This window comes from Silurus meridionalis, chromosome 9 (assembly GCF_014805685.1).
Source record: "Silurus meridionalis isolate SWU-2019-XX chromosome 9, ASM1480568v1, whole genome shotgun sequence".
Taxonomy (NCBI): Eukaryota; Metazoa; Chordata; class Actinopteri; order Siluriformes; family Siluridae; genus Silurus; species Silurus meridionalis.
In genome coordinates this window covers 10,704,527-10,720,017 of record NC_060892.1, presented here as the reverse complement: position 1 = coordinate 10,720,017, position 15,491 = coordinate 10,704,527, and the positions used below count along the sequence as shown (strand labels likewise).

At 39.9% G+C, this 15,491-nt stretch overlaps 1 protein-coding gene across 8 annotated transcripts in view; it reads left to right on the top strand.

Moving 5' to 3' along the window:
• LOC124390811 (A-kinase anchor protein 13) overlaps window positions 1-15,491 on the top strand; it is a 77,740-nt gene that overhangs the window by 22,603 nt on the left and 39,646 nt on the right. For all 8 annotated transcript variants that reach the window (XM_046856849.1, XM_046856855.1, XM_046856853.1 and 5 more), the window contains exons 7-8: window positions 900-2,730; window positions 4,018-4,079. In XM_046856849.1, the coding sequence (XP_046712805.1) occupies window positions 900-2,730; window positions 4,018-4,079 (1,893 nt within the window). The remainder of the gene's footprint in view (window positions 1-899; window positions 2,731-4,017; window positions 4,080-15,491) is intronic.

Here is a 15,491-nt window from a genome sequence, read left to right as displayed (position 1 = left end):
CCCACTATCATTAAAACAAAAAAGGAGTGCTTTTTACTCAAGTTACTGTCAATAATATAGTTTGTAATAAAAATAAAAACAAATGCAAAGTCATTATAAAAGCATTATAAATACACCAACCAGGTGTAACATTATGAGGTGAAGTAAATCACACTGATTATCTCTGGCACCTGTTAGTGGGGGTGGTGGGGGGCGGGGAATTAATAGGCAGTCTTCAAAGTTGATGTGTTAGAAGCAGGAAAAATGGGTAAGCGTGAGGATTTGAGCGAGATTAACAAGAGCCAAATTGTGATGTCTAGACGACTGGGTTAGAGCATCTCCAAAACTGCAGCTCTTGTGGGATGTAGTGTAGTGGTCAGTATCTATCAAAAGTGCTGAAAGGAAGGAACCTGAACCGCCGACAGGGTCATGGGATGTGTGGTCCGATCCAACAGATGAGCTCATGAAGCTTAAAGAACTTAATGATGTTAATGCTTGACTGGTCAGAACTGTTTTGGCATCAAAATGTGGACCAACACAATATTAGGGAGGTGGTCATAATGTTACGCCTGATCGGTGTATATTCTAATTGTGCCAGATTTTTTTAGATCTCACCGTAGCAGTAAGGCTTTGGCGTTTTTGCTTTAATTTTCTTTTCTTTTAATTTAAAATTTCTTTTTTTTCTTATGCAAATAAATGCCCATAAATAATTATTATATACCTCGAGCAGCAATGCGTCTCTTAAACGTGCTTTTCTGCTTTTTTTATTATATGTAATTTTATTATGTATAATCTGTGAGAACGTGAGATACCGAGTTTACATAACTTTACGGAGTGCTGCCGATAAGATATAAACGATGTCACATAATTAAAGTTCCATTCCTGAAAAAGCTGTTCCTTGTGCTGTTACTGTTATTCAGCTGCCACACATCTCCCAGGAACGTGCAGACGTTCCGGAGGCCTGTTTCGAGCACCCACAGGACGACTCTGTCAGCACAGCAGAGGAAGAGTCTGCGTCTGCGTGTGAGAAAAGAAAAAATGAAAGCGGGCATCCAGGTCCAGTCCCGTGCACCGAAGTTAACAGAGGTCTTTGCTTAAGTGCCAAAATTTCCGCACCTCTGTCAGACAATGGCGACAATGACGAGGAACGGGCGCGTTCCTGTGAAAACATCGACCAAGATTATGGAGCGCAAGCACAGAGCATAGCTCCTGGCATACTAGGAGATAGCAGTGACAGCTTACAGGCAAGCTCCGAGGGAGAAAGTGCAGCCCCATCCTGTGGAAAGGAGCAAGAGGAAACTGATATAGCTCAGGAGCTGATCTGCGAGGCACAACCAAGTGCCGAGGGGGCCGAAAGGGTGGTCCAGGAAGAGGGGTTCAGCTTGGCGAGAGCAGATGAAAACCAGTGTTTGGAGCTATCGGAGTCACCAGCAGGAGATATGGGAATCACTCAATCTGCAGACACACCTGAAAGTTCTGAGATGGAATCATGTTCCCAGGGAGAAGTACAAATCTGTGATGAGAGCGAGGAAGGGAATGGGAACAGCAGTGCTTTGGAGCAGGAGAAGATGGAGAGAATAAATGAGGACTCAGCAAAAGATCAGTCAGGGAATGGCAAGCAAGAATCTGCAAGTCCGTTTATTTCAGAAGATGCGATATATTCAGTGGAGGACGAGCTTGAAATAAATGGCAGTCAGACAAGTGATGTCTATGAACTAGGATCCAAGGAACAAGAAAAACCTGCAGAAGACAGTACTGATGCACACGACGAAGATTCCCATTATATTTCCCGTCACAGTGGTGAAACAGAGAGTAGTCACAAACTCACATTCGATACAGTGTGCCATCAGAGAGAGCAATCTGACAGTGCTCCAGAGGAAACGTGTCAAAAGAACAATATGGTTGGAGAACCTCAGTCGCTTTTAGATGCAGAGACTTATTCACACAGTTCAGGTTTTGAGCTCGATGAAACATCTTCTGTGACACTTCGTGATACTGTTTCCCAGAACAGCGCTCACATACCTGAACCAGAACCAGAGGCAGCCACCAGGGAACCAGACTCAACAGTCATAAGCGAAACAACAGCAGGAAATAAGTGCGAAGGACAAACTTTGGAATGCAGCACTGATGTCTCCCTGGCTGCACTTGGCTCCGAGCCTGAAACCTCTACGCCATCCAGCAAGGACGCTTTAGAACTTAAGGAAACTGAGTGGGTTTCCGCTAACATGGCACAGAGAGTTTCTGCCAGTGACCCGCAGGAAGTCTCACAGCAGACTTGCCTCGAACATGAACACGAGCACACTCAGGAGGACAGAGAGAACAGGATTTATTTAGAGAACAACGACCGGACAGAAGAAATCTCATTAAAAAATGGAGATGGACTACCAGAAACGAGTGACGTTCTTCCTCCTAAACAAGGAGACAGAGCTGCTTTTTCAAACCCTCTCATTTCAGAAGAAGCTGTGGAATTGAGAACTACAGAAAACAGACTCAGTGCTGTCGAGGAAGAAGTCCAGCCTCGTTTAGACCACAGTGAGCCAGTGCTTTTTGATTTCGCTACCACAAGCTTAGCTGATATTGTAGCCACGTCATTCTCACTTGATGAGCAGTCTAAACTTAGAAGTCAGGATATCACTGAGCCTGAAGTAGTGGACACGGATTCTGCGCGTTCAGAGTTGACTGATGTAGAAGACAGGCAGCGCTTTGGACCCGAAGAGGACGTGGTTGGACACATCAAAACTCACGGTGAAGGTGAGATGGAGTTTTCCATTTATAATTCAAAGATCAAATTAATGATATGGAATAGAGTTTTATTTTCGGAATATTTTGTAAAAAGCCTGTTGATAAAATGAAAGATAATTAATCAGAAATCAGGGTGTGATTTGATTTGTGAAACAATCGCAGACAAAGCAGTTATCACTCCCTTTTACCAATTAAAGTTCATGTGTTAATTTATAGTGTCTGAAAATACATCTATGAGAGTTTATATAAATAATAAACAAGTTATATAACTATTATCAGATAAGCTCTGATAGGACACGTTTTGACAAATCATATATTATAACATATATAGTCTTTAGTCCAAATAAAATGGCACATTAACTAAGAAAATGTTAAATATAGAGAGTTTAAACTGTTTGTTTAAGGAACATTAGTTGGAATGTTGCTGAGAGGTACAGCGATTGGTCAGTCACTTAAAATAATTCTTCCAATGTTAGTAAGGCATCATGCTTTTGATTGAACAAATAGATCACTGTTCAGACTACGCAACGTTCCGTAGCCCCTCTTTGTTCGACTGCTTGTCTCTTAAAAAAAAACACAAACTACAGCTTTTTATTCCCTGCATAAGGCAGCAATTTATGAACTGCGTCAACACTGAGATCATAAAAACAAAAACATCCTCCTCCTGGCTAGATGCTGATGGAGAGAATGTAGTGAAGCCACGATTAGATCATCTCTGACTCGGCAATGGCAGGAAGAGTCCGAAAAGGCTTTCTATGATTAACGAAAGCACGGCAATTATTTCTCTCCAAACCCAATGGAATCATTAAAAGTAGCCCATGTAACTCCATCCTGCCCAAGCCAGGAGGAAATGGGGCGTGCTCCCGTATCCCAGGATATATTTACAAGAGTGTAACTTAGCAACGGGGTGATGTCAGCGCGATAACCAGGAAAAGCAAAGACGACATCGCTGTCTTCCATTCAGCCCTTTTTCCTGACTAATTGTTTTTGTTCTTCACGCACGTTCACGCTCATAAGGTTTATTGTTACCTCTGAGGAATTGCATAACAGTAACTGACATAGCTGGACCAGTTATTTTCAGAAACATCTCTGTTTTGTTGTTCGAGCGGCACAGCTGGGAACGCTTTTAAATTCATTAATCACGCCCGAAAGAAAAATGACCAGTATTTTCCATGCTTAACCCGGAATCTAAAAATGGATCTTAGACCAGATTGCTACCAATTTGTTTAGTTAAACTTTGTACGTCTCCTTCAAAGCTGTCTGATCGATTGCTTGTGTCTAAATATGTCTTTACAGAGCTACGTGTCTCCCCGGACCCGCATCTAGAGACGTGTCTCGGAGGTGTTGACGTATCTATGGTAAGTACCAGGTTCCCTCCTAGCAGGAAGTCTCCTCTTTAATCCAGGATGTGTTAGTCACAAAGGATTTGGGTGTGTGTGTGTGGATTACACATGGATTATCCACCCCCCCCCACCCCAGTTCCCTCCTCTTAAAAATTGATCAAAACGAATGCTTAGACTCAATGTGAAAATTCTGGCAAAGCATTTCATCAAAGTATGCATTTATGGGAAGAGTTTGTGAAGCCGCGCACTGAAATATTTTCCCACAGAAATGCTTTCCTTCTGCTTTGAGTCGAGTTTCAGCGAGAATTCTTTTCACTAAAGGGAATGAGTGCATACAGAAGGTACAACAGGTGGTCACAGATACAGCAGATATGCTGTAATTGCACGTCCAATTGGTGGCAGTGTTTGCCCTTGTAAAAAGCCACTGACACCGAGCTGCCTCCATTATCCCACCGATGCAGCATTTTGCTTTGCTCTTTCCAGCGCCACTCTTTTCTATAACCGACATCAGAGGTGTTTTCTGCACTTCCAATGTTGTCTACAAGCTTGATAAAGATAACATGCTTAAACTATATTCTAAACAAACATTCAAACAAACAAACAAACAAACAAACAAACAAGCCCAATAAACCAGTTCCCAGCCATGCGGCCAATTTGTGTACAATGAGGCATGTTTTTTGATCACACATTAGCAGATGTATACACAATGCAATCTGGCCACTGCACTCCCAGCCAGGACACTTAATGAAATTTACTTTGCTCGCAGCTCCTCTCCATGGTGACATTTCCGACAGTTCTGCTTTTGTTTACTTAATGCACTCCTGAGGGCTTCGCAAGTGTGCTCGAGAGTGGGCCGGAGTTACCAAGCAATGCAGCTTCCATTGTGTTCGCCTAGTCAAAGCAAAGCTAGCTGACTTTGAGCTAGCATGTGAAGTTAAGGAGCAATGTGGAAGTGTTTACTTTTGGAGAGGTCAAACCGGTAGGGGTGGGTGAGAAGACAGATAACAGAAAGCCATGTGGCTGTGTGTGTGTGTGTGTGTGTATGTGTGTGTGTGTGTGTGTGTGTGTGTGTGTGTGTGTGAGAGAGAGAGAGAGAGAGAGAGAGAAATAGAGAGATAGAGAGAGGGAGGGCGTGCGTGCGTGCGTGCGTGCGCGCGCGTGTGTGTTGCTTTTGTTCTCCATGTGCATGTCGCATGAACGTAAGTGAAGTTTTAATAGGAGAACATTGAAGCAGTGTAGTCCAACAGCGTCTGTCAGAATGCCATCGCTCATAACAGTTTTTTTTTTAGGTTTTTATTATGTGGAAAGAAGCAGTAAAGTGGCAATAAAGCTAAAAGAGAAAAAGGTTAATTAGCTTTGCTATTAAAGTGCGGACCAAACCGCTAACCTTCCGATTCTGACTCCCTTCATTTAGTCTACATTTGAATCTTGTATTGTTACCTTTGGCAGGAAAACCGGCAAACAGTCCTAATATCAAAACACTACAGACTTCTTGCAAACAGGAATAAGTTACATTATTGTTGATTTGTCAGATCTCAGCTAAAACTACAAAATATTTAGAATTTGTGAGATGCACAGGGTGGATTTGACTGAAAATAGAGTCGTCTCTCATATATGAAATCTAACATTGAAAAATCGATCAATCCTGTGGACACGTTACAATTTCGACAATTTCGGACTTTGATTTTGTGACTTTTGCACTGTGTGGTTAACTATCCATGCATAATATTAAAATATGTGATGCAAAATAACTGTGCTGTGATGCATCAAGTACTATTTTGTAAGCTGCTGAATACTGATTGAAGATTAGCCTATACCAAGGAACTTTAATGTAGTTGAGAAATTATTGAAGGATAATCTCGGTGAAAACAACCAGATTTAATCCAATTGCTGCCCATTCATCAGTCACATGCACTGTGCATTCCTCCATAACAGAGTCCTCCATAAAATGCTTATATTTATATTATGTTTAAATATTTGAATATGATGCCATAATTAATTACCATAAATTCCTATATAGATTCCATATAAATATATATAATATATATATATATATATATATATATATATATATATATATATATATATATATATATATATATATATTTATGCCTTATTATATATTATTTGTCATTTGCTTTTCTTTATGTTACATTTGACAATAAAAAGTAATTGTCTTGATCAGCCCTTATTTTCTATCTCAATTTTTTTTATATACTTAAAGTAAGTGCTTTGGATGTTATTGAAAAACGGAGGGAGGCAATCTGAGGCAACATTGTAGACATGAGCTACACACTTGAGATTTGCATAATCTGAATAAGACAGAGAATCATCTCAAGCACATGCGTAAACTGACTCCGAATTCCCACAACTTTCTCGATTTAAACACTGTTGCAACTTCTGACACTGAATATGCATAGTCATAAACAATCCCTTTTAACCGTGGGTAAAACATAAACATGGAGCTTTTCTGCCTGAACAAGAACACAGCCTTTAATTTGATCCCCCTCCTTAGGGAGGACTCAGTGCTTTCTTGCATGGAATTGTCAGTTTAATGTATTGACCTCGGGGCCAGCTGTCTTTTCACGCTTTTCCAAGTTTGTGCTGAAGTTTGTATTAAATTGTGTGCACATGCATCCTGCCAGGCTGAAGCTGGGATTCCTGCTTATCTCATCTGCAGGGATAATAAACAGATGGGGGAAATCAGTATAAAGTGTTGCCTTGTATTTAAGCAACCTTCTGGGCATCTTTATCTACTCAGCTACTCATGGCGTTTCTTTTTTTTTTTTTTTTGCGTGTGTATGTATCACCGAAGACATGAGGCACGCCAATTGAAATCGTGAGGTCATGCAGACCTGTTATCAATCAGCAACACTGCACAGACTTCCCTGTAACTCAGGAACTGAGCTCATAGGTGTGATTCAAAGGGAGGGAGTGGGAGGGGGCAGTGAATATGGGTGAAAAAGGGTGTGTATGGGTGGATATGTACAGAAGGAAAGGACATGCAGCTGTATGTGTGTGTGTGTTTGAGAAAGAGAGAGTGAGAGAGAGAGAGAGAGAGAAAGAGAGGGGGAGCAGAGACAGGGGCTGAACGAAGTTGAGCGAGTGAAAGGGGCGGGCTCTTCACACAGATGTGAAAGATTAGGAGTCTCTCGTTTTTCCAAAAGCTCCAGCAGCAGAGACGTTTGCTCGTAAGGGCCTCATGTTGGAAATAAGCCCCATTTTGTGGACCAAATTTTCCTTACTCTTTTGGGGAAAATGTACGAGAGACACAAGCGGAGGTACAGTCTGTGTGCTAAAAGAGGACGAGCTGTGGATGTGGTTTTAATAAAGGTAAGAGGGTCTGTTTTGTTTTGGTGTTTTTTGTGTTCATTTGGTCAGTTGACAACTTTTGGAAGTTGACCACAAAAAGCTTTCCTTGTCAATCCAGCATTTGCATCAGATCGAAGGGAAGTTGGATCATACGTTCGATTTCTTCATTAAGGACATTTTTATAAGCGATGACTATCCAGGGGGAATCATATGTCATACTGTCTGATGTAGTGTGTGTGGGTGGGTGGGTGCACAGTTTGTGTCATGGGGATGAATCAAGCCTGGGAACCCACTACTCTCCATGAGAAGGCCGTGCTAAAGACATGATTTGACTCATTAGTGTTTTTCTTTTTTTTAATTCCAAATAATCAGTCAGATCAGTCTGACCCCCAGTCAGAGTCCATGTGCTATAGACCTTGTAAAGGAAAATTACAGGTGTTGTGTATGCGCTGTTTTTCTTATGCACATTAGCTGATAATGTGAAGAACTCTTTTTTTTAAATCTCAACATAAAATTACAGGCTTTTCTTACAGTCAGTTGGTTAGATCATTATGCTTTCCTGCACAGATGCCTGTGATTGAGCAGAGAAGGCTGTAATGAACCGGTCAGTCAGCAGACATTCCTCAGTTTGGTTTTGAAAACCCGCACCACTTAATGACTCCTTAAGGCAAGATATATTTTTTCACTTTGGCTGTGCTGAAGCCTTTCTGATGGCTTGAGCACAGTACTGTGGCAGTAATCTGTGTGTGTGTGTGTGTGTGTGTGTGTGTGTGTGTGTGTGTGTGTGTGTGTGAGAGAGAAGACTGTACAGGCAAAAGGGGTGAGGGGGGGAATTTGGTGGCAGTCTGGAAGCCAGCGTCTCGATCCTAACGGTTTCCTTTGGCCCAAGGCCTGGAGAGACTGATGGAAACAGGGAACTCAGCCAAGTGACTTCATACCACTGTACTTAAGCTGAAATCTCAATGCTGTTGATGCTGCTGCAGATTTAAGACCCGGCTAGGGAACACTGTGAGAATGCTCCTCTTAAGAACGTAGCAACAGTGTGGATACTGGAAGCGTTACTAGAAACAAATTTGACACTCTTGTTTTTTTTTTTTTTTGTTTGTTTTTTCTCCCCGCACAGAAAGTTTTGTTTTTGTTTTCCAGCCTTCTCAATCAGTCATGCATCCAGAGCTAGTCCTAGGACCGTTTATTTTTATACCATGTGTGTTTATGTTGGGTGCATTTTGGAGCGATGGGCTTTTGACCAGGCGTGCTAATGCGCCCCTGCACACTCCTTTCTCTGGTGCTACAGAGCTGTAATGAGAAAAGAGGTAGTGCCAGATTCTAGTGAGAGACCTAAGGCCATATCTGGGAACATGCTGGGCAGCAGGAGCATGCACTGTGTGTTTGGTTTAGGGGTCTGTAACTGAACAAACTGCAGAACTGAAAGAGAGTAAGAGTGAAATAACAGACCAAGCACCAGCTTCTGTCTATAATGTCTATAACTAGCACATCACTGTGAAGATATTTAGATTTAGATCTTAAATTCTGTGAAGATGCTTTAAGACAATGTCCATTGTGAAAAGCGCTATATAGAAATAAACTTGACTTGACTTGACTATTGAGCTAGTTTTAAAACATTCAGAAGGATGAATTATTTATAGTGATATAGTTATATGCACTACACATGGATTATATATATATATATATAGTGACAAAATGGTGTGGTGTCCCAGTGCAAAAAACCCAGTGATACTTTTACAGCACATCCCAAAGTGTTTACTTTTCCTCGTTCTGGTGTTTTAACAGTTAAGGCTCTTACTGATCAAAAGGTCTGGGGTTTATGCTCCAGCACCACCAAGCTGCCACTGGGGCCCTTAACCATGGATCTTAACATGATCTACCCCAGGAAAAGAATTTCATTATAATGGATATGTGACTAATACAGGCTTTGAGGCTTTGTTTACTTGTTTTCAACCATTTATAGTTACCTTTCATTTTATGGAAAAATCGCCTATCACTTACACTGTATAAATTATACAGTGTACAGTGTATAAACTATTATCATTTTGTGTGCCTTTTCTTTTTTTTTTCTTTCTCTATTAAAGTTAATAAGACTAAAAATGCAGCTTGCCAATACAGAGAGCTCTTCTGTCCCGAAGGCTTTTTCCTAGCGGAAAACATACTGTTTCAAAGTGCTGACACCAGAGACTCCTTATGTGCAGTAAACATCTTGTATACCATTATTTCATCATATAAATGATCATGAACACATTTTAAGAAAAAGTACAATTAAATTACATGGATTATTTGCAATATAAGTCCCTGTTGGAGTTACTACTAAAGATTATATTAACTTTAAACTAAATCAGAGCAGGAACAACAGTCCGATCTTTCGACCAATCAGATTGAAGAATTCAACAGTACAGTGGCAGAAATCTACTGTATATACTGTCATAAACAATATACAATATATACTGTACTGTAATAGAAAATCATTGGTGACAGTAAGGAAGTAATAGTAATTTGTATATACAAAAAGTATTTGCATTTGGGGAGACTTTTACTTTAACTTCACTACATTTCAAAGTGAAATATCTCACTACATTTTGCTAAATCAGTCGTTCCTTTTTAATTATGAGTGAATAAAAACTTAACTGGTCAAACACGCAGCAAGCCACCAATCAGGGCAGAGCACATGCTCTGTTTAGAACTTGTTCTGATTGGCTCGTGGCCATATTTGCGTGATTGTTTTTTAAGTAGTTGAAAAGAAGGTTTTGGGCCCATGATAAGTTTAATAGATATCAATCAGTGTTTAACTCATTAATATTATTCTGTTAATAGAGTGATGTGCTAAAAGTAATAGTAGTCTTTCACATACACTGAGTTGATTAAGTGAGAGTCTTGTGACAACAATGAGATTAGGATCATTATAGCCATGATAAATTATGATACTGTTGTACTTTTACTCAAGTGAAAGTTAAAAGGGAGCACTATTATTTTTATTGGAGTAATATATTACAGAGTGCATCTCTACTTTACATCGTCCACCCCTGTGGAAAATGTACTGTAATATAAATTTACAAAAGTAATAATCATTTGACCATGAAGTATTCTGAGATTTAGGATATTGTGATATTGTTTTATATACATAATATTTTATAATAATAATAATAATTCTATAATAATTTTTTGTCAATTTCCAATTGGGATGAATTAAGTATCTATCTATCTATCTATCTATCTATCTATCTATCTATCTATCTATCTATCTGTCTGTCTGTCTGTCTGTCTGTCTGTCTGTCTGTCTGTCTGTCTGTCTGTCTGTCTAAAAAATCATTGAAATAAACATGATCACAGTAAGTTTTCACTACTTTGTTGCTCACTGTTTCTGAGTAAACCTGTATATTGAGATGCATGATATGGCGAGAATAATGAGATGATGGTTTTTGACTTATAAGCACTACACCTGTATTTCATTCAGAAGTAACATTAGTACTCCTGAGATAAACTCTGCCCCATTGAGAAGCGAACACCGGTTCTTAAAGTCGGTTCCATGGACAGCCGGGAGTTCATGAAGCTATAAATCTGTGCTGCGTTTCTTAATCACTTGAAAGAGATCCCTGACTATAAACCTTTTCTTGGTTTATTTCGAGTGAATTGTAAAAGAAAGACATTGCAGATTCAATAATGTATTGCTGTGATGCTTCTGAGTTTCATTTATGGCTAATAAGAGCAGATAAAGGAAAACATGACTATACTGTAATAAATAAGCGCATGTATTTACTGTACATACCAAAACTCGTTCAGGAAATTTAGCTTATATATTATTTAGCTCTGTAAAAAATTTTTTATGTATTTATGTTCGGAGTGTGTTTATTAAATCTGCAACACCTTTATATGGATTAAACATAGTTAAGCAACTCACTTATGTTTACGTTTTTCCAGATCAATTATGTTTACGTTTTTTAATACTTTATTATATTTTATGTTTATGCGCCATAAAGACTGACAGTTAATTTCATTGTACCTGTGCAACGACAATAGGTAATATTATCTATGCACTGTCAGTTTTACTGTCAGTATTACCGGTCAGTTGATTTTAAATGTGGTGCAGTAGCTACACTGTATGGTCAGAGGTTTGTGAACACCTGCCCATATGATTCACATGTTCTTTTAGAACATCTTATTTTACATGTAATCCCCATATTCTGTTAGAATAACCTCCACTCTTCTGGAAAGATGTTGCACCAGATTTTGAAGTATGCTTGTGTTATTGTTCATTCAGCCACCAGAGGTGTTAGTAAAGTCAGGTACTGGTGTAGGTAAAGTGAGGAACCCTGGCTATCAGGGTTCCATTTGATCCCAAAGGTTTTCAGTAGGGTTGAGGTCAGAGCTCTTTAGCAGGTCACTTTGGGTTGGATTTTCAACTCCATCCCATGTAAACCATATCTTCATGGATCTGTGCTTTGTGCACAGGGCATTGTAATGCTGGAGCAGGTTCAAGATTTGTAGTTCAAGTGCAGAGAAAATGTAACGCATCCGAAGACATTTTATACAATAGTGTGCCTCAACTTCTTGGCTTAGAGAAGAACCGCAGAATCAGGTGTCCCAGTGCTTTTGTCAATATAGTGATGCAACATTAGGCACCATGGCTCGTGGACAGCAATGGGTAAAATACAGAATTTTTAGTCATCGCTGACCGATAGCGAGTAATCATTAAGAACAACACACTGGGGAAGTGTTGTTATTTTTACTCACCTAGTATTAAGTCTGGCTAGTGTTTGCTGCAGTAGTTTAGTGCTACTAGCAAGGAACTTGTGCTTACAAACCTATATTGAATACAGATACTGTAGTTCCTTCTCTTGATATTTTCAGCAAGCACAGTTTACTTTGCTTTGATGTTGATCATAATCATAGTATAATATTCAATAGTCATTTATTCTTAGCTTTCAGCACCTGCAAAATGTCTATATCGTGTGGTACTTCTAGCATGCCACCACCTTCAGCTTTATTTTTAGTTCAACTTGCGTGCACTATTAAGTGTAATCATTTTATCACTTTAGTGTCTGTATTCGGGGTTTTCCCCTGTGTTCACTGTGGGATATTAGTAGTACATGCTGGTGGGAACTGCTGAGAGCAGGACCTCTGTGTGTGTGTGTGTGTGTGTGTGTGTGTGTGTGTGTGTGTGTGTGTGTGTGTGTGTGTTCCAGGCGTATCTGCCCTCTCCGGAGGCACTTCCCGAGGCTTGTGCGTAGGACAACAGAGGGCTGTGTTCTCTCTCTCGCCTGCCGTCTCAAAAGACACACACACATACACACACACACACACACACACACACACGCACACACTGTGGCTACTCAGTAGCACAGTGGGGAAGGTCTCATCAATAGAGCGTTGTGTATTGTAAATAGCTTAATAAACTGTGCAGGGATGCTGTGCGTTTTTTGTTTTGTTTCAAACTCTAGTGCTGTAAACCAATTAGCCTTCAACCAAAAAGGGGAAATTGTACCCATGCTCAACCCTCACCCACAACCCTCACCCACCTCAGTAAACATCAGAAGATATGTAATCATGGCCAAGCTCGCTTTGATTCCTTTATTTCGATCTCACTCTTTCTCCTACCACCCCCTCATATACAAACACACGGTCTCTCTCTCCCTCTTTCTCTCTCTCTCTCCCATTTTTCCCTGGTGGCTGCACTTTGTTGTTCCCGTCCCAACCCATCCTTGCTCTTGAAAAACCTGTTATCAGCTCTTTAACAAAAACGCCGTTTGCTTCTAACAAAGCAGCAGAGCTGTGACGGTCTGTTCCTCGACCAGGTGAACATGCACTTTGCCTTTTATTCTCACATCTCTGTTTTGGGAAGCTTTGTTCCCGATGCTATTAGTATCGTGTGTAACATGAGAGCTTAGTAAACATTGCTAATGGAGTACACGTATTCACCTTTCTCACATTATAGGGATCAAAAGCTGACATTATTCGTGCTATTAAACTGGTTTATTATGACTGATTCACTGGGTTGCTGGTCAGCATGTGAGCTGATGTTCCAGGTGTTCTCCGAATGTATCAGTTAAAAACAACACTGATTCACTGTTCAGTTGGCATCCTTTTTACTAGTAGTGGTTTATATTGGGATCCAAAATTTTAGAATCTGGTCAGAATTAGTCAATATTGGAGTTTCCGCACTATTTTCAGTTTACTATGTGATCATAAATGTTTGGAATGAGATTATTGAATTATTCGAATGATCGAATCGAATTCTTTCCATTGACAGCATTAGTTCAAGAGGAAATACTAAGAAATTCTGAAATTATATTTCATGGATTCCATTTTTCCAATTATTATGGATTGTAGTATTTGTTAAGGTGTTCTCATCTGTAGGCTGGGATTTTGGACGTCGCTGTATTTACGGGTAAAAATGAGATAGTGGAACTAAACATGGACCTACTGGAAACAGATCTAGTGGCAGCAGGTGGTGGCTACAGAAAGATTGCTATGAGAGGTGGTATCAAAAACGTTTCATTTTGTAACACGCCAACAGATGGCAGCACACGGCTACACGCACAATCACAGGGAGCGCCGAACTTTATAAGCCAGTCTCCCAAAAGACATCATCCTGTGTGCATCGGGAGCTGTGCAACCGGTGCTAATGTGACTGAGCTCTTTTCACACACGTGTTTCTTGCCGGAAACGACATTTCCTCACCACCCCACTCGCCAGATTTGGTGCTCAGAAGGTGCTTGACACGCTTCAAAAAGAAGACTTTAAGGACACATTCGAGAAGTGGCAGGAACGCTGGGAGCGCTGTATTGCTGTGCGAGGGGACTATGAAGGTGATAGTCTGTAAAAGTAGATAAATGAAGTACCTTCTTGTAAACAGAGTTAGTTGTGAAACTTTTTCATACCACCTTGTACATACAGTATATCCATAGTGCTTGAGAGCATGGGTTTTATTATTGCTACTATTCTTTATTTGTGCTGGTTGGGTTTTTCTCCTATTTCCCACCAATTTAGTCATTTGCCAATTCCCACCCACCAGCCAACTCCTTCCTGTTAACTGGGGATGTGGCCCCGTACAAGGTTCTCTTACTTAAGTAAAAGTAACATTACAGATTTAAAAAAACTACTTTAAAAAGTGGAAGTACACAAAAAAAACGACTCAGTTACAATAACATGAGTAAGTGTAATTCTTTACTTTCCACCTCTGATCATTTCAAACTCAGAAGGTAGTGTTAACAGTGCACAAGGACAGAGCTGTCTGCCTTCTTCCACATACAAGAGCTTACATATGCTCAAGGTTGGCTGGTGCTGTTGTGACTGGCAGAAAACAGAGCACAGGTTGATTGTGGCATCTGCAGGATTTAAACCCACAGTCTCCTGACGAAAGGGTGGCTGATTATTGTTGCACTACTAAAAAGCTTACACTGTGATTGTGATTATCATAACAGCAAACCTGTGATTTAATGTAGCTACAAAATGTGCAAAACTTTGCTTAAACTGATTTTCCCACTTGAACCACACACAATGTGCATACAACATAACCAAACAACATTCATGCACCACTTGCTTGCCTCAATCCAAGTGATAAACAAAATGACAGATGGATAGCAAATGAATTTGGAGTCATTTACACAAGGCTTCAAATAGGAGATTAGGATTCGCAAGCTGTTAGTAAGTTAATAATATATATTTTTTTCAAATCATGAAGGCGTCATTTTTTTTTTATTAGAAAAAATTGCTTAATTTAAATAAATGTCAGTTAAAATACTTTCCATTGATATTTTTTGGCAGCAATCTGATCGGATTGTCCACATTCACACATAAGCACTTCTACATACCTGCATTCAGGAAACCAATTTTAAACACAATGGCACAATGAGATTTTCTCAGCAACGATATGGTCGACAGATTGGACAAGGTTGCCAGAAGCACATCTTTGAAAGTAACTGTTTGAAACACAGTGTTTGTAATGAAACTCTTACTATGGAAGTTGGCCATACCAAACTGTTGGTAGATATTCTGATTTTGTTTTTTGGAACCCCATAATGTTTGAAGCTATGAGTCACTTCTCATTGAAATCAAGGCATCCACTCAGAATGCGATAGCTTTTAGTGATTGCTGGGGTTTTTT